Source organism: Muscardinus avellanarius (assembly GCF_963383645.1).
Source record: "Muscardinus avellanarius genome assembly, chromosome: 12".
In the NCBI taxonomy this organism is placed as follows: domain Eukaryota; kingdom Metazoa; phylum Chordata; class Mammalia; order Rodentia; family Gliridae; genus Muscardinus; species Muscardinus avellanarius.
In genome coordinates, this window is record NC_137798.1 from 12578525 (window position 1) to 12605203 (window position 26679).

The 26679-nt window shown below is 49.3% G+C and overlaps 1 protein-coding gene across 4 annotated transcripts in view; it reads right to left on the bottom strand.

The window, feature by feature from the left end:
- Positions 1–26679, bottom strand: part of PLA2G4E (phospholipase A2 group IVE) — a gene marked incomplete at both ends in the record, with an annotated part of 69101 nt that overhangs the window by 26858 nt on the left and 15564 nt on the right. For 2 of the 4 annotated variants that reach the window (XM_080708221.1, XM_080708220.1), the window contains 2 exons: positions 1486–1558; positions 8172–8267. In XM_080708221.1, the coding sequence (XP_080564347.1) occupies positions 1486–1558; positions 8172–8267 (169 nt within the window). Of the gene's footprint in view, positions 1–1485; positions 1559–8171; positions 8268–26679 lie in introns of those variants that run through there. The other 2 variants (XM_080708222.1, XM_080708219.1) reach the window with 1 other exon arrangement.

Below are 26679 nucleotides of genomic sequence, written 5' to 3' on the forward strand. Positions count from 1 at the left end.
GGAGGCTCAGTCTAAATCCTGCTCGGTCTCTGTGCTGTCTCTGGCGACAGGGCGTCCCTCTGTGCTCCACACTCATCCCTACGTTGCATGCTCCCAGCCTCGCCCACCTGTGCCCCAGCGTGATCTGCACATGAGCCCTCAGGAAGTTGTGCAATCTCTTCCTCCACAAGGACTCAGGCATCCTGTCACTTGGAGGCCCGTCACTTGGACCCCTCTTTTGCCTGGTCTCCAGGCCCCAGCCTCCTCCCCCTGGCCTCCCTGTCTCCTCCCTGGCTCTCCAGACCTGGGGTCGAATACAACTTCCACCTTAGGCAAACATGAGCCCCTCATCTGCCTGTCGGGCCCCCAGAACTGCCCCATAGGTGGCCAGGAGGGTTAAACAGTGCTCGCACATCTGGCTTGGCCAGCCACAGCTGGTGCTCAGGAGACACACACCCGGTGTCAGGACCACCTCTCCGGGGCTCTGGGTGCTTACGTCTTGCCCCTCTCAGACCCCAGGCCCTCCGTGTGGCTCTGCTCAGCCTTCCCAGAAATCAGTACCCTCTGGCTCTAAATTTCATAGTGGTAAGATGGGAATGCCACCTTCTATTATTTTATAACACCCTGGACATGGAAGCTCCCCCTTTTTAAAGTGTTCCCAAGCTGTATATTTCTGTCTACTCAGGTCTGCTCGAGCCCTTGGGAAACCTTGGGAAACCCTGGTGCCATCCCTGTGCGGTCACCCGGGAGCAGGGACACCCCCATGGCCAGGTGTCCTAGACACTCCCCTGGGGGCCAAGCTTCCTCTCTGGGTGGAACGGGTGAGAAAACGTGGGAGGGCGGCTCCCCTGGAAGCCCACTCCAGTGTCTCGCCCGCTCTGACGCCTCTCTTCGTCCTGAAGCAGAAGCCTCCTTGGGCGTGTGCCCGCAGCTGGGAATGCAGTTAAGAGCCAGGGTGACGGGGAAGTTAGGCTGGAAGAGAACGCTGCCCACTCGATAAGTCGAACCCATCCAGGGGGCTGGACTGCAGAGTGGGGTGCTACAGGCTCTGGCACGGCCCCCAGGGCCCAATTTGGGATCCACATCTTGAAAAAGCTCTGGAAGGGACTGGCAGCTGGCTCCACCATGGCTAAGGGCCTCTCCTACTTTGCCCTAACACCCCTAAACTCATGGAAGAAAGAGGACTGTGGGAGCTGGTGCTCCTGGGAAAGGATACTAGGAGGAGCGAGCAGGAAAGACAGGCGTGGGGTGCAGGGCAGACCAAGGGGACTGTGGGCCAAGGTCAGGGCAAGGGTAAGAAGCCCAGAAATGACACAAACTGGGTCTGCAATACAGCCAGCACAGAGAGCACACATGTGTGCACAGGCACGCGTGTGCACACAGAACACACACACACACGCACACGCATGCATAGAGACACACCTAGCCATCTCTCTAGCCCGTCCTCTCTATCCAGGCCCCACAAGCAGAGAAGGAGGAGGAGGAGAGGCAGAGGAGGACACTCACCAACGTCGGCCTGCCGGACATTTCTCATGCGGATGACCCTCACGGTCAGCAGGTGGCACGGAGACAGCCCTTCCTGCAGATCGGATGGAGAGGGCAGCAGAATCAGCTGAGGCCAGCGAGCCGGGGCTCCGGCCAGCACGCCTCCCTGCCCACCTGCAGGGCGATGGCGTTCATGCCATGTTGCCATGGTTTGGGTCTTGGTCTCTTGCCCACTTAGACGGTTCCGGAAGCTCCCAAGAGTCTGGGAATATCTGAGGTTTTCATTTTTATATCTCCAGTACCTGCAGCATGCTGGTAGGTGCTCAGTAGGTGAGTGGATGAGTGAACTTCTGGCCCCATGCACAGAAGGAACACGGATGGCGTCCGGAGGCGTCCCATCCACCGCCTTGACTGACCTCTCATTCCCACCCCACACAGAGGAAAATGTCCTTTGCCCACCCAAAGGACATCAGGAGGGCAGCACAGTGTGCCCGGAGGGGTGACAGCCCCAGACACAGACCCGCTTGGAGGCCTCAGGCCAAGTGCCCACCACCACTCAGGTGCTCGGCTGCAGCCAGGGCCTTGGCTTCAGGCCCTGCCCAGAGCATCTTCCCAAGTGTATCGTCTGGTCCCTTTTTATCTCTCCCAGTAAACACCCTTCCACTTGCGCCCTCGCTGTGTTTTCCTACTTAGGCTTTCTTTGGCACTGGGTATTGAACCAGGGCCACCCCACCTCCAAGCTATACCAGCCCTACTTATTTATTTATTTATTTATTTATTTATGGTACTAGGGAATGAATCTTGAGACATTCTACCTCTGCGCTACATCCCCAGCCCTATTTGTTTGTTTGTTCATTTACTTATTTTGGTAATAAGGATTGAACGTAGGCGTGTTCTACCTTTGAGCTACACCTTCAGGCCTATTTTATTTCATATTTTGAAACAGGGACTTGCTAAGTTGCTGAGGCTGGCCTTGAACCTGCAGCCCTCCTGTCTCGGCCTCCCAAGTACTGGGATTATTGGCATGTGCCACCACACCTAGCTCCTTTTTGTCTTTCGTTTTGAAGCAGGATCTCACAAAGAGGCCGAGGGGTTCACTATGTTAACCGAGGCTGGTTTTGAACCTGTCATCTTTCTATCTCAGCCTCCCAAGTACTGGGATCACAGGTGTGCACCACCACGCCCAGCTCCCTTGCTGTTAATACTTGTGAAGGCCGGCTGATCTGTGATGACCTCTTTTTCATGATGGCAAGAGCTCAAGTAATCCTTGACTTGGTGACCGATGCCTGTCAGTTGCTTCTGTCAGTATTCCTATCCCAGGGGCCTGGAGCCCTGGGGCTTCTGCCTCTCCCATAGTGCTTTGGACCAATGGCCGGGGCTGTGGGTACATCCCGAGCCCTGTTCATTTGGCACTGATGCTTCTCCTGTCCTGCTCCTCTCTTCTGTCCATCCTCCCAAGCTGAACCCTTGGGTAAGCCCCAGACCAGCGCCTGGGGCCGTGGGAGTGGCTCCCTCGGGGCCCAGCCTCTCCCTCCCAGCCCCCTCGGCCCTCTTTGGACCACACACCAGCCAGCACTCCACACATGTCCTCCTTGGGCCTGTTATATTCTGCCTCCCAGAGACCCTGAAATCACCTCTCCCAGCCCTACTAGATTCTTCATCCTGCAGCCATAAAGCATCTGGAACCATCTTTTCTGCTACTGAGAGATCACGGCTCTGCCGCTGCCTTACAGCCCCCTGCCCACTGCTCCCAGCCCGGGGTTTAAGACTGTGCCTCATCCTCTCCGCTGTGATGGCAGGTCCCCCGAGCTCATCGACGCCATCCTCTGCCCCCTGCGCCCCCGGCTGTATCTCTGCATGGAGCAACCGTCTTCTCTCAGCACCTTGACTTCTGGGCATTACTTTTGAGCTCTGTGGTCGGTGCTGGGGAGTCAGGGTGAACTCAGGCAGAGGAGAGGCAGGGTCAGGACAGCGGGTGCTTGGCCAGGAGAGCAGAGCGAGCTGGCCGCGGGCTCCTGCCACGCCGGCCTCAGGTCTCCGTTGCCGAAGCCTCCCCATGGTCCATGGAGTTTCCGACTCTGGAAGACTGTGGTCGCCCAAGCTCGGCTCCTCAATGGGCCCTGGGCCAGCACCGGGGCAGCGCGGGCTCCTCTGTCCTTGCCCGGCATCCCGAGCTGGAGAGGCGCAGGGCTTCCCTTTCCCCTCTCTGAGAGGCACACTGTGGCACTGTCCCGCCTGTTCTCTTCATTGTCTTGGTTTTTTCTGTTTTCCTGTTTGAACCTCAGACTTGAGGCTCCTTCCCTGGGGATTTTACCTGGGCTTAGACTGTCCTTGCTACTACCCACTCCCGGCCCGAGTCCACGGCAAATCGTGACTCCTTCAGCCACGGATGCCTGTTGGGGCCTCCGTGCCCAAACCCGCGTCTCCTCACCCGGCACCTGGCTGACTGCGCTGCTAGATTAGAACCACTTTGTACCTCTTTCTAAGAATGTAAATCTTCTCTTTTTAAATACTATCAAGGTTTATAGAAAAATATAAAGTTTGAAGAAAAAAAGGAGTCCCCATCTTGGCAAGATGGTATACTCCTATAGTCCAAGTGATTCAGGAGGCTGAGTGAGGCAGGAGGACAGCCAGAAACGGAGGCAGGAGGATGGCCAGTTCAAGGCCAACCTGGGCAACTTAGGAGACCCTGTATCAAAATTTTTTAAAAGGCTGGGGGTGTAGCTCAGTGGTAGAGCATACATGGGTTCAATCCCCAGTACAGCAAAAGAAAAGTTCCCATACCCCCACCACTCAGAGACAGTCAGCATTATCAATGTCCTCTCTGTCCTTCCAGACTTCTTTTGTGGGTGTTTTTTGTTTGTTTGTTTGTTTTTTTGTAGTGCTAGGTATTGAACCCAGTTCGAACATGCTGAGCTCCGTCCTCAGCCCTCTGGGGCTTGTCTAAACAGCAACAATCAAGCGATGCTTCAGGGAAAGCTGTTATTTAGCCCCTACGGTAGACGTGTAATTTTAGAGCCTCCTCCTCTCCTGTCTCAAGACCAGAAGTCAAACTGACAGTCACACATTGGTCCAGGGACTTCTTCTGTGAGATCAGCTCTGAAGTAGGGGCTATTTTCACAGTCAGCAACTTACTGTAACAGTTTTCTGTTGTGAGTCTGTCTCTCCTGGCTCTGGAGACGTGCCTGCAGCTGGAGCCTTGGGGCCCAGTGGGCACCCATTCCTCCCTCCCCAGCCGGGCAGGGCGGGTGCTGGTCTGCCTGATGAGGCGGCAGGGGCACAGTCCTGGCAAGCCCTGTCCCACCACCCTCTTTCTCAGAGGGCACCTGGAGCAGTGGCCGCGTCCGCCCAGGCTGGGCTCAGTCCTTGGGGTGCTCCCTAGCAAGGCAGGACTCTGAACCCAGGGCCCAGGGTCTTCTTGGCCATCACAGCTCTCCTCCTGCCTCTATCAGCTCCTGGGGGTGTAGCTCAGAGGTAGAATAACCATGGGTTCAATCCCTATTACCCCCCCCACACACACACACACGACAGGCGCTGCTCCTCCTTGGTCTTCTCTTTGAACCAGTTGTCCTGATGGACTCCTCCTTTTACTCTGATCCCCCCAAACGTGGCAGTCTTTCTGCTGGCTGTATCCTTCCTGTCAGGCTTTCTCCCGATGCTCCACAGCCATCGGAGTCCTTGGAGAAGTTTCCATTTCTAGCAGGCACAGAGGGCTCCTTTGTGACCTACCTGAGTCTCAGATCACACCTTCCAGCTCAGACATCTTCAGGATAGACCCAATTTCAAAGAACTGCGAAAAGCGCTCTTAGTTTTTGGAGCCTGGAAGGGGTTTGAGAGACGCAGCAGGGACTTGGAGAGAAGGAAGCAAGACTATGAGACTTGATTCTGGGCCCAAGTACATTCCAGAAGGCAGGTCAGTGAAAAATGACCTTGGATTGAAAGAATGTGCTTTTGGCGGGGGAAAGGGATACTGAGGATGGAACCCAGGGGCATTTACCTCTGAGTTACCCACCCAGCTCTTTTTTATTTCTGATTTCGAAAAAGAAAAGATCTCACCACATTTCTTGTCTCAGACCTACACTACTCCTGTCTCAGCCTCCCAAATATTGGGATTACAGGTGTGTGCCACACACTTGGCCATATATTGTTCCTGACATAACAGCTCAATAAAAACAGTGCCAGGCATGTGTGGCCTCAGCGGCCGTCAGTCTATAGCAGTAAGATGGAGAAGAACATAGTGCAGTGTCTGTGAGTCAGACACTGGGAACCAGAAACCCTGAGATGCTGGAACTCAAGTTAGTGGCGTTACGGGTGGTGTGGTAAGGGCCAAAACTTTTGGGACTTGAATGAGCCCATCCCTAAAAGATGTCTTGGCTGGGACTGGGTATTAGGGTAAAAGTAAAAATATTTAAAAGCAGGCATGAGCAGGCACTAGGCCATTGAGCTGTAGCCCTGGGGTAAGGACAGGCACAATCCTTCAATTTACAGGGCAGGTGGGGTGGGGACACCAGGGGCTTGGAGGTCAAGGTAGGAACAGCACCGAGGTGTACTCAGCCACTTGAAAATCAGTACAGGAAAGGGCAGGATGGATAATAGGCTGGGAAGCCATGTAGGAGAGAGAACCCCATTGCCCAGGCCACGCATACGGATGGCGCAGTTCCACCCTCGCCTCACCCTGCCTGGGCTGGGTCTTGCCAGGACCCCACTTTCCCCTTGAGACCTCCTCAGAATGGGGGGGGGGACTTTGCCCAATCAGATGGAAACGAGGCAATCCCTTGAATCTCAGGATTGGCTATTATGCAGCCTGATTGCTGCCCCTTCCCACCCCTAAGTTTACAGGTATGACCCTCGGTGGGGGTGGGGAAAGAGATTTATTACTCGCCTCTGTTGACCTGGCCCTGTCTCTTACCTTACTCTTATCTACCCCTCCAGCCAGCCTCAAAGAAGGTATTATTATCCCTGCTTCACAGAGGGAAAGACTGGGTTTAGGGAGATTACATCAACACAGGCTCACACAGCCCACGGGTCTGGGATCCAGGACCAGGTGAGAGTCCGCCTGCCTTGCTGCTGTGCTTTCCACACACCCGGGGCTGGCTCTCATCACGGATAAGCAATACCAGCTAGGAGCCCACTCCAGGTCACGCACTAGGAGTGGACAGCAGAAGAAGGTGTAAACTCCTCAGCTCCACGGTTGAGGCTCCCACTATACCCGAGGGGCCCGCTTGTTACCACGTATCAGCCCAAAGAATATTTAGTTACAGACAGGCTCCAGGGTGGAATAGGGACCTTGAGGGTCTGGCTACCAGGTTTCAGAAGTGGAGGGCCTATTCCCTTTACAGGCCAGGCATCCCCTCAAGGTCTGAGGTCGGAAGACAGCTCCCGACCCCAGGGCATCTCAGGGCAGGCTTGGCAGGTGAGACCATCTCCTCCTCCCTGGTGAGCTGGGTATAGCATTGGCTCTCTGCAACACCAGCCTGCTCATATCTTCCAGGGTATATGGGCTCTCCCTACAAGGTGATTGTTGGGATGGGGACATTTGCAAAACCAGAACAGGTCTTGGCCAATCTGACCAGCATCCCAGGGGCCACCTGGGAGGGACTTCTATGACTGTTTTCCTTCTTGTCACCCAAGCTAGGTGAGTGGTTGGGGCGAGAAGTCCCAGCTGTGAGTGACATAGGCCGAGAGGAACAAGTCTAGCTGGTGGAGGGGCTCCTGGAGCCACACTCTTGGTCCTCAGCTCTCAGTTGCTTCATGGCCCCCTCTGAGGCAAGCTCTGTCCACCCTCTGAAAGAGCTTTCCTGGCCCAAATTCCTGGAAGCTTCTCCAGGCTGGAGGTACAGAAATGAGTGCTGGACCAGAGGCGCTTCCAGCTGCCCAAGCCACAGGGAGCCCAGGAACACCCCCAGGAAGCAATGTCCATCCTGGCCAGCCAGAGGGACCACCGGTCTCCCTGCAGCATGGAGCTGCCCACCCTGGGCTCTGTGGAGACTGAGTGAGTTCCCTTCTCTCTGAAAACCAGGGCATCACACTCTCCTTCAGTGATTCTGAGAGGCGTTGGTGGGGAAAGGAAGAAGCGACTGCCCTTAATGATCCACCTGACAATCCTGTCCATGACTGGCCTATGATGAACTGAGAGGCTGGGTTCTTCTCCCTACTGTCTAGACAGGAAAACCTAGGCAGAGTTAGTCTTGAGTGCTAGCAGCCTGGTCCACGAGCCCAGGGTTTGCCTTGTGAGGCTGGCTCCAGGAACCTCAACTCTAAACCCAGATGGGTGTCTTTGTGGCTGATGGCAACAGACTGGCCAATTCTCACCACGCATTACACCACACACTCACACTGCACAGAATTCAGATGTCCACAGGGTTACAACCTGCTCACCATCAGGACAGGCCAACTGTGGATTCCCCCGGAAGCACTGAGCATCGTCTGCCTGGCCTGGCCCGGTCCTAGGATGGCCCTGAACCACTGTGTGGCGCCTTGGGAAGCTTGTGGGCACTCTCGGCTGGCCATCCACCCATGAGCTCTGACCCCAGCTGGACCAAACCATTCCCCTCGGCACTAAGTAGAGGGTCCTGGGGCAAGGTCTCTGGAGGGCACAAGGCCCACCAGCCCTCCCTCAGGCCCGTGTCCTGCCCTCAGTGCCAGGCTCTGCCGCTCATCCCTGGCCCTCTGCTTCTGGCCCCAGTCCCCCAGCACCTCAGCCTCACCTTCAAGGCACTGGAGGCCAAGTGCCTGTCATCTTCCGCTTGGCATGGGTCTGGCGGGTAGTGAGAGACCCAGGCGGGCAGCTGCCTCTGGAGCATCGTGGTGGCTCTCCAGCCGGGTGGCAAGATGAGGAATTTATACTCTGACTCAGAGCTCCACCCTCCCGGCCGCCTCTTGGCAGTGGCTGGGATTGCCTAGGGAGTGGTTATGGGGAGGCAGACAGATGGGGTGCCTGGTCCTGGGTCCTCTCTCAGTGCCAAGGGAACTGTGACTCTTCAGATCTAGGAAATGCAGGGACCAGCAGGTGCTCTGGTCTTTAGGGTCAACAGTCTGCAGACACAGGTGCTCAGACTGTCCGAGGGTGGTAAGACGCGGATGCTGAACCGTCATGACTGTAGGACAGCCCAGCCATATTTTGGGAAAGTCCTATCACTCCAGCTCATGGGGGTCAAGGAGAAGGGGATGGGGGGAATTCCCTCCCTCCTATCTCCGCATCAGTCCCATAGCTCAGTGCCCCAGGAGCTGTGGGAGGGGGCATCATGAGAGACAGGGGCCAGGTCAGGGTCCCTGCATTAGAGGAAGAAGAAAGAAAAGAGTTGCCCAAAGACTTGGGTCCAGGACAGCCCCTCCCGACCTGCCTCCTGGGCCCGGGTGGAGCGAGGGCGCGCAGCCCCTCTGCTCTCCGGCAGCTTGGACGATGCATCTGCCCCACCCGCATGATTCTTATCTCGACCTGGTTGTTGGCTCACTGGGGCCTGACAAGGGTGGCTTTGCCTGCTTGGCTGCCAGCTGGGTACACTGGGAGTTACCTGCCTGGGTTCTTGCCTGAGGCCCCACAACCGGCTTTTCTGGAGCACAGATAGGAGTGATTTTAAGGAACCAAGGCTGAGCTCTGAATGCAGAACAGCCTGGTCCCAAGCGCAGGTCGGTCTGTGGAAGCTGCCGGGCCTCTTCACGTGCCTGGCCCTCCAGAAAAAACAGGGCCCTGACCTGTGGCCCCGAGGCCTCCTTCCCTGTCCTCACATCCAGTGCTGAGGGCACCCACAGCTCCAGGCGGCCTCCGTGTAGGAACCTAGTAAGTACTTACTGTACACATGATACTAAGAGCAGGGCTCCCGGGCTTAAGCGGCTAACAGTCCAGCCAGGAGCCAAAGGCACTAACCCCCCAGGGGTCCTGAGCCCCGGGCCTCCCTGGGGCACAGGGGTATCCTAGGAGGATTCACATAAAGACCTGGGGGCTACAGAACTGTCACACAATGAGAGGTGTCCAGGGAACACAGAGGATGGAAAGCAGGTTCCAGCTGGGGAGGAAGAATCCAAGTAGGCTCCACACAGGAGGTGTCTGGCCTGGGCCTTAGACGATGGGCAGGATTTCAACAGCTAATGACAGCAGGGAAAGGCATTCCAGGGGGAAGGGACAGTATGAACTAGGGCAGGGAGGCCAGGAGGCAGGGGATGCTCACCTATGCAAATGGCTCTGGGGAAGCCAGGGAGGCACACGGAAGAGTGGGAGCTGGACAGAGGAAAGCACAAACCCGGGAGGACGGACTAGCCCGCGAGCACACCTCGCAAGGCCACGTCTGAACCCTGGACCTGCTCTCTAGCAATGGACTCACTGGCAGCTTTTGAGCAGGAGAGAGACCTGATCAGAACTGAACTCCAAGAAGAGAAGGGGCAGCTGTGGTGGTGCGCGCCTATAGCCCCAGTACTTGGGAGGTTGGGACGGGAGGATGACAGGCTCAAGGCCAGCCTCTGCAACTCAGCAAGATCCTGTTTCAAAATAAAAAGGGCTGGGGTGAAGCTGAGAGTTACAATACCCCTGGGCTCAATCCCCACTGCCCCCCATCTCAAAGAAAGAGAGAGGAAGGAAGGAAGGAAGGAAGGAAGGAAGGAAGGAAGGAAGGAAAAGAGAGAAAAGGAATGGAGAGAGGAAGAAGGCTGAAGCAGCGTATCCATAAGAGGCGAGCGGGAACCACGCGGGCTCGGGAAATGGGATGCGTCGCCAGGAGATGAAGGGGAGATGGAGGCTGGGACAGTGGGAGGTGAGTCAGGGAATTGTTTGGGCATCCTGATCCCTATGTGACACTGTCCCTCCCGTCCCCACTCCCTACACAGTCAATCAATCCTGGCCAAGCCCCAGTCTCCAGGGCTTTCCTTCGGGCTGGTATTTGATCCTCTTCTCGCTGAAGGAGCCCAGCCACGAGCCGCCACTGTGCCCAGCCTGCCCCAGGCCCTGTGCAGGAACCTGGGCCTCCTCACTGCCTTCCAGCCAGCAGCAACTCTGCCTCCTGGGACTTCGCCTGCACACGCCTGGCTAGAGCTGAGTAGCGGCCCCTCAGCTCCTCACCCCTGCTGGAATGCATCTAATATGCTTCCCTTCTTTGCCAACCATCTCTGGATTCCAGGGCCTTCCCGAAATGAACCAGAGCCTAGGAACAACCCTTTATATAGGGAATTTTAGTATGCAGTAACAGAAGTATTTTGAATCAGCGGTGAAAGACTAAACTCTTTGTTATTGGAAAAACTTACCATCTGGAATAAAACAGTCAGATCCCAACTTCATAACTATACAAAAATAAATTCCAGAGAGACTGGCTATCTAACTGTATGTGATATAACATAAAATGTTAGAGAATCGTTGTACAATATGAGGTGGAGACAATCTTCCTAGAAGCCAAGAGAGAAATATTGACTAATTTCAATAGATAGAAATAAAAAACTTCAGTAAAGCAAAAAGACGCTGTGAGCACAGGTCCAAAATACAGCTCAGACTGCCTCCTCCTAAAAAAAATATATACATAAATAACAAAATTCTCTTCTTAAAGAGAAGGAAAAAAGTAAAAAAGAAGATAAGTAAAGAGAAAAAGAAAACAATAGGTGTTGGCCCAAGATTAGAATGGGAACAAGATTAGAATGGGATCAGAGACAGGCCCCTACCATGTCAAAGAACATAATATATAATAAATTTGGTACCTCATAGCAGTGGGGAAAGGTCTGTTTAACAGATAACATGGGCAGATATGACCAATGACACAGAGTAGAATAGGACAGTATAAAAACACCACAGCGTCCCCACTCAGTGCCATTTAAAAAGACGGGCTATCTATGGAGTTGACCCATGAAAAGGAAAACTGTGACGCTGATAGAAGATAATGTAAGAGAGTACACTTGTGATCCAGGCAGAGAGGAGGACTTGTTTTATTTGTTTTGGTTTGGTGCTAGGGATTTAACACAGACTCTCATACATGCTAAGCAAGTACTCTGCCTCTGAACTCACCTCCAGCTCCCAGAGAAGACTTTCTTAAACAACATTTGCGTGTGTGTGTGTGTGTGTGTGTGTGTGTGTGTGTGTGCATGTGTGTTACTGGGGTGGAACCCAGAGACTTTCTACCTCCGGGCTATACTCCCAGACCTATTTTATACTTTATTTGCAAACAGGGTCTCACTAAGTTGCTGAAAGCCTCACTAAGTAGCTGAGGCTGGCTTCAAACCTATGTGATCCTATCTCAGCCTCCCAAGCATGGGGATTACAAGCTTACGCCACCATGCCCAGCCACTTAAACATATATATATATATGGTATTGGGGTTCCAGGAAACCCTTCTACCTCCGGTTACACACCCAGACCTATTTTTTATATTTTTATTTGGAAACAGACCCTGCGCAGCTGGCTTTGAACCTGTGCAATCCTCCTGTCTCCGCCTCCCAAGTGCGGGGATTACAAGCGTGCACCACCACGCCCGGCTTAAACAATATTTTGAAACCATGAACTTTAAGCAAAGTTTTTCTAAATTTGATCGCATAAAGATTGAAAAATTTTTTCAACTAAAACACAGTAAAAAAAAAAAGTTAATAGGTAACTGACAGAATATATTTGCAGTGTATTTTCAAACCACCAAAGGATGAATATCTAGTGCATATAGAGAATTCTTTCAGAATTCACAATAAAAAGACGGCCATGCCAACATAAAAATGGGCCACAGATTTGAATCTGCAACTTATGGAGGGGAAGCCCAAAAACCTAATAAACATTGGAAGAGAAGCTCACGATCATGGGACCTGGCACCACAAAACAATAGGAAAAAGTAAACCATCTAACCGAGGGCCTAGGCAAAAGCGACTTCCTTCTGGAGTAAAATAAGACAGTATTCAGCTGGGCCGGGTGGCACACGCTTGTCATCCAGCATTTGGGAGGCTAAGACAGGAGGATCGCAGGTTCGAGGACAGCCTCGGCTACTTAGTGAGAACCTTTGCAACTCAGTGAGACCCTGTTTCAAATTAAAGAATAAAAAATAGCGCCAGGCGTGATGGCGCACGCTTGTAATCCCCACGCTTGGGAGCGGAGACAGGAGGATCGCGCAGGTTCGAAGCCAGCCGCGCTGGCTTAAGAGACCCTGTTTCCAAATAAAAAAATATATAAAAATAGGTCTGGGAGTGTAGCCCGAAGGTAGATGGGTTTCCAGGAACCCCAGTACACACAAAAAAAAATAGGACTAGGGGTATAGCTTAGAGGTAAAATACCCCTGGGTTCTATCCCCAGTACTGCAAAAAAAAAAAAAAGAAAGAAAGAAAGAAAGAAAGAAAGAAAGAAAGAAAGAAAGGAAGGAAGAAAGGACAATATTCATACTTGATGACATATAAAAAATAAAAACATAAGCTAGAGAAGCTATAAGAGAAACCAACACAGGAAAAAAACAGTGAAATGCAAATTAAAACAACAATGAGATTTCCCTACGGCTGTTAAATTGGAAAATAATGAGAAAATTGGATAATGACAAGTGCTGGTGGGGATGTGCTCCTCTGCGGAGGAGCTGGCACTATAGTTAATCATCGAAGTATCTGCTCACTACTTAGTCAGTTCACGGAGCGATTCTGGTTCAGGTATGTGTATCACAGGGGGAATCTCTCAAAGTCCATAGAAAGATGCTGAAGAGTCACTTAATGGTGTCAGGAACGTGGGAGCAAGCTGTGTCCATCACAGGAAGCTGTGCAGGAGGCACAGTTGGAGTGTGACGTGGGGGGTCCATATTGCTTAGCTTTTTCGTCACTGTAACCAAAATAACTGGGAGGAACCACGTAGACATTTGGGCGCAGTGGCGCACATCTGCAATCCCGTACTTAAGTGGCTGAACAGGAGGATCATAGGTTTGAAGCTAGTCTTGGCAATTAGCTAGGCTCTGTCTTAAAATAAAAAATAAAAAGGTGCAATCTGGATGTGGTGGCGCACGCTTGTGATCCCAGCATTTGAGAGGCTGAGACAGAAGGATCCAGGTTCACTGACAGCCTCAGCTACTTAGTGAGGCCTTCTGCAACTCAGTGAGACCCTGTTTCAAAATAAAGAATTAAAAAAAAATAGGGCTGGGTATGCAACTCAAAGGTAGAATGCCCCTGGCTTCCATCCCCACTACCACAAAAATAAATAAGTAAATAAAATTAAAAAATAGTAGCTTTGCCAGGCGTGGTGGCGCACGCTTGTAATCCCCATGCTTGAGAGGCAGAGACAGGAGTATCGCGCAGTTTCAAAGCCACGCTGGCTTAAGAGACCCTGTTTCCAAATAAAAATATATAATAGATCTGGGAGTGTAGCCTGGAGGTAGAAGCGCTTCCAGGAACCCCAATACCACCAAAAAAAAAATAAATAAATAAATAGTAGCCTTTCTGCGGGGAGGGAATAGGGAAGCTTGTGTGTGTGTAAGAAAATAGCAATTAATCAAGAAACCTAGTGCAGGATGAGGGCCTTCCAGGAGCCAGTGATGAAAACGGGCCACGTCCTGAATGTTGACTTCACCTCTGACCCCCGGGTGAAATTTTGCTGCCTCCAACTTTTTCCCAGTTGCCACTGCGGCCACACCAGACCTAGCATCTCAATCCATGCTGTGGCCTCCTGGGTCTGCCTGCATCCACCTTTGCCTTCCAATAAGCCATTTCTTAAAGAAAGGCCTTAAAGGAATGGTCTCCTAAGAGCACAAGCCAGAGGAGTGCGGCCCTGACACCGGCCCTGCCTCCCGCGCACTCTGGAGACTTGCCAGGCTCCGTAGGGCCATGTGTGGTCCAGCTGCTCCTGCCCAGTCTCCTCTTTCCACCACTCCCCAGGCCCAGCTCCGCAGGCCTCCGTGCCCATTGTGCGCAGCTGTCTCCCATGTCCGGCTTGTGTGCTTGCAGATGCCTGACCCCGCCCCGGCCTGTGCACAGCTGGCTCTCTCCCGGCCATCATGGCTCTGCTCAAAGTGTTTTCTCCAGGAGCCCTTCCTCGGCTACACCCATGGGTGCCTCTGTTCAGTACTTGCTTCCGTGTTATTCTGGTTGACACTAACTTAAGGTGTCCGCTCTTGAATGACCTTGTTTATTTAATCTTCTTCCACCAGACCATAACCCTTACTTTTGCCTGTCGCGCTCAGCATCTGGAAACACCTAATATCCACGAGGAAGGAAATGGTAGAACTGGTTACATCACACTCACCCACCGCCGCATTACGCAGGTGTATCACAAAACAAAGTGGCTCGCATTTATTGAATGTTTACAAAGTGATGGGGATTGCGCTAAGAATTTTATTTTACCCATGAAGTGGATGCTATTATTATCTCATTGTAAAGAACAAGAATTGAGATGTGGAGAGGATAAGCAACTTGCTTGAGGTCCCGATGGTGGTGACAGAGCTGAGACACAGGTCAGGCTGGCCCCAGAAGTTTTGGCTTCAACCACCTCTCAGGAGATTCTTGGATACCGCGTGGAGAGCTACTGTCCTGGACCACTGAAATTTTTTCCCTGTGCCTTTCAAAGGCCTTTTCTACGTGTCTATGGTCCTTGAAAAAGTTTAATTTCCTAAAGCAAACATACAATGACTGAGTACAACTTTTACAATATAAAATAAGAACAAGTATTATAGTCCATCTGGGTGATGGGAAGTTCAAAATTATTTGTGATTAAAGTTAGTATGTTGAAGCCAGGCACGGCAGTGTGCACCTGTAATCCCAGCACTTGGGAGGCTGAGACAGGAGGATCACACAGGTTCGAAGCCAGCCTCAGCCACTTAGTGAGGCTCTCAGCAACTTAGTGAGACCCTGTTTTCAAATAAAGTATAAAATAGGTCTGGGAGTAGAGCCTGGGGGTAGAAAAGCCCCTGGGTTCCATCCTCAGTACCACACAAAAATAAATAAATAAAATAAAATAAAATAGGACTGGAGATGTAGTTTGGCAATAGAATGCCCCTGGGTTCAATGCCCAGTACCACACACACACACACACACACACACACACACACACACAGAGTTAATAGGTTGAGAAGTCTCAGAACTTATAAGGTGTGATGACAAGATACAAAGTAAGTCTAAACACGACAAGAAAGATAAGGATTCCATCTGTAGTGCCGGTGCGTCTAGCCAAGAATATTTTCCGTCCTTCCTTATCTTTATAACAAAGTGTTAAGAGCCAGCTCAGTGCTTCCCCTTCTGAGAGCACTTGTGTCCACAGCCCACCGCTCCTCAAGCTCACCCAGTCCCTGCTACGAAAACATGTGGCCTCTGGTTTCACTTGGGAATAGGCTTTATTATTCTGCTCCTGACTCTTCTCACCATACTGATGAGTGCCATTTTTTCTCCGTTGTACTGGGAATGAAACCAGGCATTCTACCTCCATGCTACACCCTCAGCCCTAGTTAGTTATTTATTTATTTATTTATTTATTTATTTTGCAGGTCTGGGGATGGAAACCAGGGGCATTCAACCTCAAAGCTCCACCTCCTGCCCTTTTTTTAAATTCTTTATTTTGAAACAGGGTCTCACTGAGTTGCAAAGGCCTCACTAAGTAGCTGAGGCTGGCCGCGAACCGCGATCCCCCTGTCTCAGCCTCCTGAATGCTGGGATTACAAGTGTGCGCCACCATTCCCAGTCTAATTTCTATTTTGAAACAGGTCCTCACTAAGTAGTGAAAGGCCTCACTAAGTAGATGAGGATGGCCGTGAAGTTACGATCCTCCTGGCTCGGCCTCCCAAGTATTGGGATTACAAGCGTGCGTCGCCACGCCCTGCTGCTGAGAGGCCTCTGAACACTCTCCTCTGTGTCACTGGTCACCAGGGTGAGGCGAGGACAACGCTGTCATTGTCTCAGAGCTTCAGGGAAGCATGGGATCGTGGTAAAGGGTCTAGGTTCTGTTGCATATCCGCTGCACAAACTTGGGACTATTGTTCGAAGCCTGATTTTTCTCCACCTAATAGCTCTTACTTCAGAGGCAGATTGTCAAGACTAAATGAGATAAGGACCTAGCGCATGGCCGAGCCTTCATGATGGAGTCACTAGGAATCCATCACAGTGGGACCTGGTTAATGAAGAGAAAGGAAAAGAGCATTTTTTTTGTCCGATGAGGCAGCATCTGCTGGAAAAGATTACACCTCTAATCCCAGTACTGGGGAGGCTGAGATAGGAGGGCCTCAGGTTCAAGGCCAACCTCAGCAACTTACCAAGACTCTGTTTCAAAATACAAAATTAAAAAGGGCTGGAGGTATAGTCAGAGGTAGAATGCCCCTGGGTTTGTTGTCAGTAGCAGCGAGAGGGAGAGACGGACTCTTGGGCAATGAGTGAAAGAATTGCCTTTCTTAAGCTGGCAGTAGGATTCCTGGAGGTTTCTGAGCAGAATGTTGTGTTTAAGAAAGAACAAATCCTACTCCTGCAGGGAAAAAGTGACCAAGGGCACTGTGTGCTCTGCATGAGCCAGAGGGCAGGCACACCTTTTCCCCAGCCAGGGTGGCCCTGGCAAGCTGTGGCCTGCCCAAGACCCCTGGATAAACGCCTTCCCTTGGACTCCTGGGGTCGGCCTCTGGGTCTGGGCTCTCTCTACATACTGTTGGCTTCCAGCGGAAGGCAAACTTTGCCTCGGATTCTTAGCCATCGCTTGGGCCAGAGGCGATGGGGCTCCGGAAAGACAGAGTCATGAGGAATCTGGAGCAGGGCCGGGACAGGTCAGAGGGAGATGGCAGGAGGCTGAGCGTGGAGGTGTTGTTTGTCTTTTTGCTTTCCTCTGGCCATCCCCTGCCAGGCCAGGCCAGGGGCCGCCTCCAGGCGTCCTCAAGGCCTCTTGCAGCCAGGTCTTACCTTGGCTCAGGTAACCACACAGCTGTTTCCTCTTTTTCCTTGTGGTGTGGCATGCCATTGTAAAATTCACAATTTATGTATGCATCTGTTGAAAGGCAAATGTGTTTCCCAGGCTTAACAATTATGTATAAAGCCACTAGAAACACTGGCACACAGGCGTTCATATAAACATATGTCTTCAGTTCTCTTAGCCTTTTTCTTTGGCTAGGCGTGAAATGGCTGGGTCTGATTGACTTTTTTTTTTTTTTGGTACTAGGGATGAAACCTAGGGACAGTCTACCTCCGAGATACACGCCCAGCCATATATATGTATGTGTATATATATACATTTTTGCAGTATTCTATTGCAAAAAGAAAATTCTTTTGCAGAATTCTGCTGCATTCTGTATCTGAGCTACACCCCTAGCCCTATATTTTATTCTTTATTTTGAAAAAGGGTCTCACTGAGTTGCAGAGGGCCTCACTAAATACCTGAGGCTGTCCGAGAACCGCAATCCTCCTGTCTCAGCCTCCTGAATGCTGGAATTATAAGCATGCGCCACCACGCCCGGCTCTGATTGACTTTTTACGGTGGTGTTGTCTCTGGGCTAATCCGATGATCCTATTTCTCTGGACAGAGCCTCCTCTCTTTCCCCAGACTCTATCTGTCTTTCCTTTTCTGCTCTTCCTTTCCCTCTCCATCCCGTATGCCCCCCTGCAAGCTCCTGGCTTCTCCCAGAGACATACCAGGCAGCCCCCACTCTTGTTTGGTCCAGGGCTCTCCCACCAGGACCCCAGCCTGCTCTCCCGGGCCTCCTGACCCCAGCCCCCTCCCTTACCAGACGCCCAGGGAGAAGGCCAGGCAGGTCATGTTGCAAGTGCAGCTCTGGCGTCCTCTGGCAGAGCTGGCTGAGTTCCACTGCACCAAGAACAGTTTCCCACGGTTCTCGTCCACCCCACGCACTGGAGCTCTGTCTCTTGCCTAACTTTGGTCCCAGCCAAGTTCCAGCAAAGGAAAATAATTCCCCACTGGTTCCAGGTGGTTCGAGTCCCCGAGTCAAGGTTCTGCGGTCACTTCCTGGGAGCTCCTCCCTGACGTCTCCTGGGGCAGCCGACCAGGACAGGGTGACAGGCACAGAGGCGCGCCACGGCTCCCTGTGGGTCTGCAGGTCGTATCCACCGTGTTTAGGGAAGGCAGTGTGGTGTGACGGGCCAGGCACGAGACTGGGAGCTGTGGGCTCCAGTCCCAGCTCCAATCCCAGCTCTGCTGTGGGATACAGAATTAATGGCTCCATGTCTTGGGGCATCTCCGGGACCAGGTTGATCTTGATCCCAGGACAGGGCCCGCTATCGGAGAGTCTAAGACACGGTCCAGGTGGCCTCGGAGCTCTTTCTGATCCTGACTTCTATTGACAAGGGTCTGCCTGTCCCTTGCTGCCCAGTGAGGACACAGCACGCTCGGGCATCAGCACAGAATAGGAATAAGATGAGGAGGTATGACAAAGACACCAAACTAAAAACTGTGAATAAGAAAGGAGGAACAAGCAGCGAGTGGTGGCACAGGCTGGTAAGACCCGATTTCAAAATAAAAAATATAAATTAAGGTCAGGGGCGTAGCTCAGAGGTAGAATGCCTCTGGGCATTCCATCCCCAGTACAGAGAGAGAGAGAGAGAGAGAGAGAGAGAGAGAGAGAGAGAGAGAGAGAGAGAGAGAGAGAACAGCCAAGGACCTAGCCAGGAGAGAGCTAAGTCAGTAAGAGTGGCTGGGCGAGCTGAGACCCTAGGACGAGGACACTAAGGGCATGTGAAAAGGCCCGTCCTCAGTGACCCCCACCCACACCGTGTGTGTTTATTGCGTATGTCTGAGTGTGGGTGTTGTGGGTATGTGTGTAGGTGTGAGCCATAGGTGGACATTGCTTGTGAGTTGTGCATGTTGTGTGTGAGTGGTGATCTCTGTTGTAAATATGTTATATGGATGTGAGTTGCATGCGTGTGTACCTGGAAGGGGCTTCTTGTGCCTTTTCTTGGGGTGCAGAGTTTGAGGAAAAACTGAGAATCAAACTCCTGTTGCACCAAACTGGGTTAGAGTGAGTGGCCTGGGGTGGACCTCACAGACCTCAGCGGCCTTCATGACTGCCTGCGCTCTGGGTTGCCGCGATCCAGGAAGCACTGGATGGGGCTAAAGAGGAGGTGGGGGCCCAGCACAGCGGCCACCTGGGGGCCTCTGGTCCTGAACAGGAGCCGCCAGCCGGAGCCCTTTCCCGCTGCCTCCAAGCAATTGGGCAGCAGTCTCTTGCTGCTCGCAGGGGCCACGGCACTGTTCAGAATGGGCCCTGCAGGGCCTGGTTCCAGTCTCAATCCTGTGCAGGGGTGCTGGCAAGGTGCAAAGCATACCTCACTCTTCCCTACCACTGTCTCCCTCCGTGCAGTGGGGCTCCTGGTCTTTGTTCTGATGATACTGAAACCCCAAGGGCCTACCAGGCGTGGCGGCACCCGCTTGTAATCCCAGTGCTTGGGAGGCTGAGACGGGAAGATCGCAGGTTTGCAGCCAGCCTCAGCTACTGAGTGAGGTACTTGACAACTTAGTGAGACCTTGTTTCAAAATAAAGAATAAAAAATAGGGCTTGGGGTGTAGCTTGGAGGTAGAATGTCCGTGGGTACCATTCCCAGTACCAGAAAAAGAAAAAAAAGAAAAGAAAAAAGAATTCCAGAGGGAAGGGTTCTGGGCTCCAAGGCCCTCTTCAACTGTTTGCTACAAGCATAACAGAGATTCTATGGTGGATAACCAACCACCCTATTTTCCTGGGTTCCGAGGATTTGGACTTTCAGTACTAAAACCTAACAGTCCCAGGCAAACAGGGATGATTGGATACTCTATTTCTAACTTTCCTTGAAAGTATTTTTTGCAGCAGAGACATAACTGGTATGGAGACTTAGGGTATTCCTGGGCTTTATAATTATTGGAGGCAAAATAATTTGCTTGTTTTCTGTAATTTAATTTTAAATGGGACAAATATTTAGATGTGTGTGGAATCCTGGTATAGGGACACATGACCTCTAGAATCCCCTTTCCTTCCTCTAATAAGAGAAGGCCCTTTCTTCTGAGATTTTATGAAAAAAGTTCCTCCAGGAACTTTCAAATATGGAGAATCTCCCTTCACCCCCAAAGGTGGGCCCCGGGTCAATGATCATGTTCATCCTTTTAGGATTAGTGATTGGTTCAGGAAAACTGGACCTTCCCTTCACCTCCAACCACACCTTATCTTCTTCCTTCTTTTTAAGGTTCTTATGGGATTGGGAGACAAATAGAAAGATCAATCTCTTTTCTCTAGACTATGAACTCTAAGGAATTGGTAAACTTTTTTTGTGTGTGTGGTACGGGTGATGGAACCGTTCTACCTCCGAGTGATACCCCCAGCCCTATTTTTTTATTCTTTATTTTGAAACAGGGTCTCACTGAGTTGCAAAGGGCCTCACTAAGTAGCTGAGGCTGTCCGAGAACCTCTATCCTCCTGTCTCAGTCTCCCAAGTGCTGGGATTATAAGCGTGCACCACCACGCCCAGATTCTTTTTTGTTGTTGTTTGTTTTTTGAAACAGGTTCTCTCCAAGTTGCTGAGGCTGGCTTCAAACCTGTGATCCTCCTGTTTCAGACCCCCAAGTGCTGGAATGACAAGCATGTGCCGCCATGTCTGGCAGGAAGAGGTCAATTTTGAGTTATCAGTATTCATCAGTCATCTTTGTGAACATGCGGAAGAACTCGGGATTAAAAAAAACAAGCTGAGAGATGGAGAGAAAAAGAGAAAGTTCTGAGAACACCATCTAGACCACTAGATTCAGCGATGCTTGGAGCCCACAAGCCTCTTGGACTTCCCAGTTCTGAGATAATGAGGGTACACTTTATTTGCTTACACTTATTAGAATTTGGCTTCATTTACTCTGCTGCTGCAGGTGGCTGAAGGAGTTCTGGCGGATACACCTAGCACCACGTCTGTGGCAGGTGTTTACTCTGGGTGTGGTGGAAGGTTCTGTGGCAGAGGTGGTCTCCTCTCCTATGTCCTGAACTAGGTCCCTTAGGCCTTTACATCAGGGCATCCTCCTCCAGGAGACGTCCAGGATGGAAGCGCCTGTCTAGCTTTGGCCATCAGAAGCCTTCTTTTGGGGACGATGGGGCAAAAATTCTCCCGAGTCCCTTCTCTCATCTGCCCCAACCCCTCCCTTCATTTAAAGGATGTGCTTGGTCTCTCATTTGTTCCCGACTCTGGAAGTCAACACGATCATACGTGCAGCCACCACTCACACTTAACCGCCTTCGTGACAGGGAAACCTTCCCCGTCATGGGGAGACCATCCAGCCCCCCAGTCATTGCATTTCAACATGTAGTCATGGGAATGGGGAGGCCATGGGTTTTTATCCCCGTCTAGGGCCTGGAGAAGGGAGACTCACTCCTGCTCCCCTGCTGGAGGCGGAAAGGCACATCCTCTCCCAAGAGGAAGGCCGGCTTGGGGGAAGGAAAGGCAGACAGGATGGGGCAGGCCCAGGAGGCAAAGCGTAGGAAGAAGCAGGTGGCAGATCAGCCACAGGAAATGAAATCATGTCCTGTGCAAGCCAGGGTAGGGATTTACAAGTGCCTAGTAGGTATCTAATACATATGTATGTCTATATTATATCTCTCTCTATCGTATATATAGTATATACCTCTGTGTATATCTACTATACATATATAGTGTATATGTAGATATAGAGAAATAAGGTGAATATATATACATATGTATGGAGAGGGAATATATAATCTTATATATATATGTATGGGCATGGTGGCACACATCCATAATCCCAGCTACTCAGGAGGCTGAGGCAGGAGAATCACAAATTCAAGACCAGCCTGGGAAATTTAGCAGATTTACCTGTCTCAAAATTTAAAAGTGTTGGGGATGTAGCTCAGTGGTAGACCACTTGCCTACCATATGCAAAACCATGGGTTCCACCCTCAGCACAGGGAAGAGGGGAATTACACACACACACACACACACACACACACACACACAACCTTCTAGAAAACCACACCTTTCTAGCATACCTGCCGGGTGTGGTGACACACTCTTGTAATCCCAGTACTTGGGAGGCTGAGACAGAAGGATCAGGGTTCATGGACAGCCTCAGCTACTTAGTGAGGCCCTCTACAACTTAGTGAGACCCTGTTTCAAAATAAAGAATAAAAAATCAGCCTGGAGTGTAGCTCTGAGGTAGAATACTCCTGGGTTCAATCCCCAGCACCATAAACACACACACACACACACACACACACACACACACACACACACACACACATTTTCTACTTATCTTCTAATCTGAATTCCTCTTCTGAAAAAATATCAAGGCTGGGCATGGTGCACATGTGTGTAATTCCAGTACTCAGTAGGCTGACACAGAAGGATCACAGGTTCTCGGCCAACCTTAGCAACTTATAACAAGGCCTTCTGCAAGACCCTGTTTCAAAAATAAAAAATAAAATAGGGCTTGGGATGTAGCTCAGACATAGAATGCCCCCAGGCTTAATCCCTAGTAACACAGACCCAGACACACACACACATTAAGCAATATTTATGATATACAAGAAATATACAAAATAATCAAGCAAACACCCATTAACCTACTACTCAGCTTAAAAAATAACATCTGGTAAACGGGATGAGGCGGTGCACACTTGTAATCCCAGAACTTGGGAGGCTGAGACAGAAGGATCTCAAGTTCGCAGCCAGCCTCAGCTACTTAGTAAGGCCTTCTGCAACTTAGCGAGATCTTGTTTCAAAATCAGGAATAAAAAAATAGGTCTGGGAGTGAAGCTTGGAGGAAGAATGCCCCTGGGTTCAATCGCCAGTACTGCGTAAATAAAAAATAAAAATAAATAAATAAATAAATAAATAAATAAATAAATAAATAACATTGGTAACAGAGTAGAAACATGTTGTGAGTGTGACTCCCACCCAATTACTCCCCCCACCTGTCTTTCTTCCTAGGAATACCCCTAACCTGACTTCTTATCTAGCATTCCCATGCATTTCTTGCCATACTCTTTTTTTTCCCCTAGTGCTGGGGATTGAACCCAGGGCCTCAAACACGCTAGGCAAGTGCCCTACCGCCGAGCTACAAGCCCCATGTCTATCTTTGTATATTTCTTTATTCTTCTATACATAAGTATTTATTCTTAAGCTAGATTTGGTATTATTTTGTATGGTTTTTTTTTTAGATTTAAAGAAGTTTATTAGAAAGATAGAAATGCAGAAAATAGAAAATAGCCCCATGCCAAGATGGCATGGGGGGGGTGAGTCGAAATGAATACACCCCTTTATTTTGTATGTTTTTAAACTATTTGGCTGAAAACATCTTTCTTCCCTCACTCAACATTATGATTATAAGACACCCACATTGATAAGCATAAGTTTGGTTTATTCATTGCATTACTGTGAAGTAGAACACAGTTGTGTGGTGTGTGTGTGTGTGTGTGTGTGTGTGTGTGTGTTACTAGGATTGAACTGAGAGGCACTCTATCACTGGGCTACGTCTCCAGCCCTTTGTATTTTTTATTTTGAGACCAGGCTGTTCTCAAACTTGAAATCTTCCTGTTTCAGCCTCCAGAGTAGTTAGAATTACAGGTGTGTGCCACTGCACCTGGTTATATCTGTTGTGTTTTTTTTTAATGGACATTTAAGCCATGCCTCAGTTTTTATAATTACTATATTTCATCAATCCTAAGGCACACATTTTTTTGTTCATTTAAAAATCTCTGAGCTGGCTGTGGTAACACATGCCTATAATCCCAGTACTTGGGAGGCTGAGATAGGAGAATAGCGGGTTTGAGGACAGCCTTCATAATTTAGTAAGATTCTCAGCAACTTAATGAGACCTTGTTTCAAAACAAAACATAAAAAGGACTGGAAGTATAGCTTGGAGGCAGAATTCTCCTAGGTTCCATTCCTAGTAATTAACTAACTCTCCTCTCTCCTCTCTCTCCTTCTCTTTCTGAAATAAGAAATACCTTTTAAAAATAATGTGTGAGCCAGGTGTGGTGGTACATAGTTATAACCCCAGTACTTGGGAGGCTGAGACAGGAAAATTAACAGGTTTGCAGCCAGCTTCAAACAGGGTCTCTCACAACTTAGAGAGACCCTGTTTCAAAATAAAGAATAAAAAAAAAGATATGGCTGGGGGTATAGCTCGGAGGTAGAATGTCCCTGGGTTCAATCCCCAGTGCTACAAAAATAAATAAATAAAAATAAATAAATAAATAAATAAATAATGATGTCTAATATTTTAATTGGCAATGTTGTTCCTTAATGAATGATTTATCTTAGATTAAATAAAAATGGTACCAATAATGCTACTGTAAAATTTCTTTTATATATTCTGTTTCTTTAGTTTATATACTCTAGGAAGAATAAATTGCTGGGTTATGAGGTCTATTATCACCAGTTTCATTAGATGCTGTCAAATTGTTCCCCAAAGTAATTTTTCTGATTTACCCCTCTCAGTATTATGTAAGAGCATTTCCTTGGGGCATCCCAAGAGATCTATTGTGACTTCTTGAGTTTTGCCAATCCAGTGGGTATAAAAAGGTATCTTATCGTAGTTTTGTTTTTTATTTATTTATTTATTTATTTATTTATTTATTTATTTATTTATTTATTTATGTGGTACTGGGGAAGGAACCCGGGTGCATTCTACCACTGAGCACCACCCACAGCCCTATTTTTATTCATTTTTTTGAAAGAGGGTCTCACTGAGTTGCAGAGGGCCTCACTAAGTAGCTGGGGCTGGCTTCAAAACTGTGCGACCCTCCTCCTGTCTCAGCCTCCCAAATTCTGGGATTACAAGTGTATGCCACCACACCCGGCTCTTATCCTAGTTTTGACTTCCCGATTATTAGTGATTCTGGGCATCTCTTCAAGATCTTTGACTTTCTCTGACCCATATTCATGGCACTCTTCGTTGACCGACTTGTTTCAAGCTTCCTACTCTCCTTATCATAGTCAAATCTAATCACTATCAGAACTTACAAACACACAGTAGTGATCACCCAAAGCTAGACTATTTACGCCAAGTGATTCCACTCACACTGAAGGGAAAAACACCACAAACTCAAGAGAGTTCATGGTTACCTCAATTTTTCATGAAGCATTGAAAATCACCTTATTGGTAGAAATATTAATAAATTATGGCACATTGCTATGATTGAATTCCATGCAATTGTTAAAAATGGGACTATAAAGAGAATGTATCGATATGGAAAAATACTTCTTTTAACTGTGATACTGATATAAAAATTAGCTGACTGGTCAATGAGACTAGAATGTCTCCAGACGGAAGCAAGTGTATGTGTGTGTACATATTTGAATGAAAACTAAAACTATTCATTCTTTCTAGATCAATATATAAGCGTAGTATACACATATGCACACGTATACACACACACACACACGCACACGCACGCACGCACGCACGCACACTGTTATAGTTTGGGTTTAAAATGTCCCCCAGAGCTCATGTGTTGGAGACAGCCATATTGGGGATGGAGCCTGGTGTCTGGGTGGGGATTGTACAGTGTGTGTGTCCTGGGCCCCAAACAGCTGCAGCATCTGGCCCTTATCCTCTCTCTCTCTGTCCCTCCTGCTTCCTGCTCCCTGCCGTGATGTCCTAAGGATTTCTAGCCCTGCTTCTGCTTGGAGATGCTATAAAATTTATATATTTCATCAAATATATATATATTTGGAAATCTCCAGATTGATGAACAAATAAATCCTTTCTTCCTCTAAATTTTGCATAGCAAGTGTTTGGTTCACAGTGGCGAGAAGGCTGACACACGCTTGGATTTAGAATATAATAAAAATGGATGATTATAAAATTAAATAAGAAAATTTATTATTTTTCTCATAAAATCAGAACCACGAGAGAAAACAAGATTCTATAGGCCATAGCAATGAAAAATTAATAAACCTGGGGGAAAATGAACAATAAATTCACAGAGACTATGTAGAAAACTATAAAACTCCTAAGAGACATATAACATCTTGAAACATGGAGAGACATACCTTGTATTTGAACGGGAAAATTAAACTATCAATTATTTCTAAATCCACCCTTAAGTTTAGTATAATAACCTATCGAATTTCCCAGTAGACATTTTAAGAAAACTTGACCAAAAGTTTCTAAAATGCAGAATGATATTCAGTGAACTTGTAAAATAGATACAATTAAGGAGAGGAATTTAATTCTGCCTAGTAAATGTATTTTAAAGCTAGAGTTTTTGGGGGTTTTGTGTGTGTGTATGTGTGTTTAGTGCTGATGATTGAACCCAGGGGCATTGTACCTCTGAGCTACACCCCCTGTCCTATTTTTTATTCTTTATTTTGAAACAGGGTCTGACTGAGTTGCAGAGGGCCTCACTAA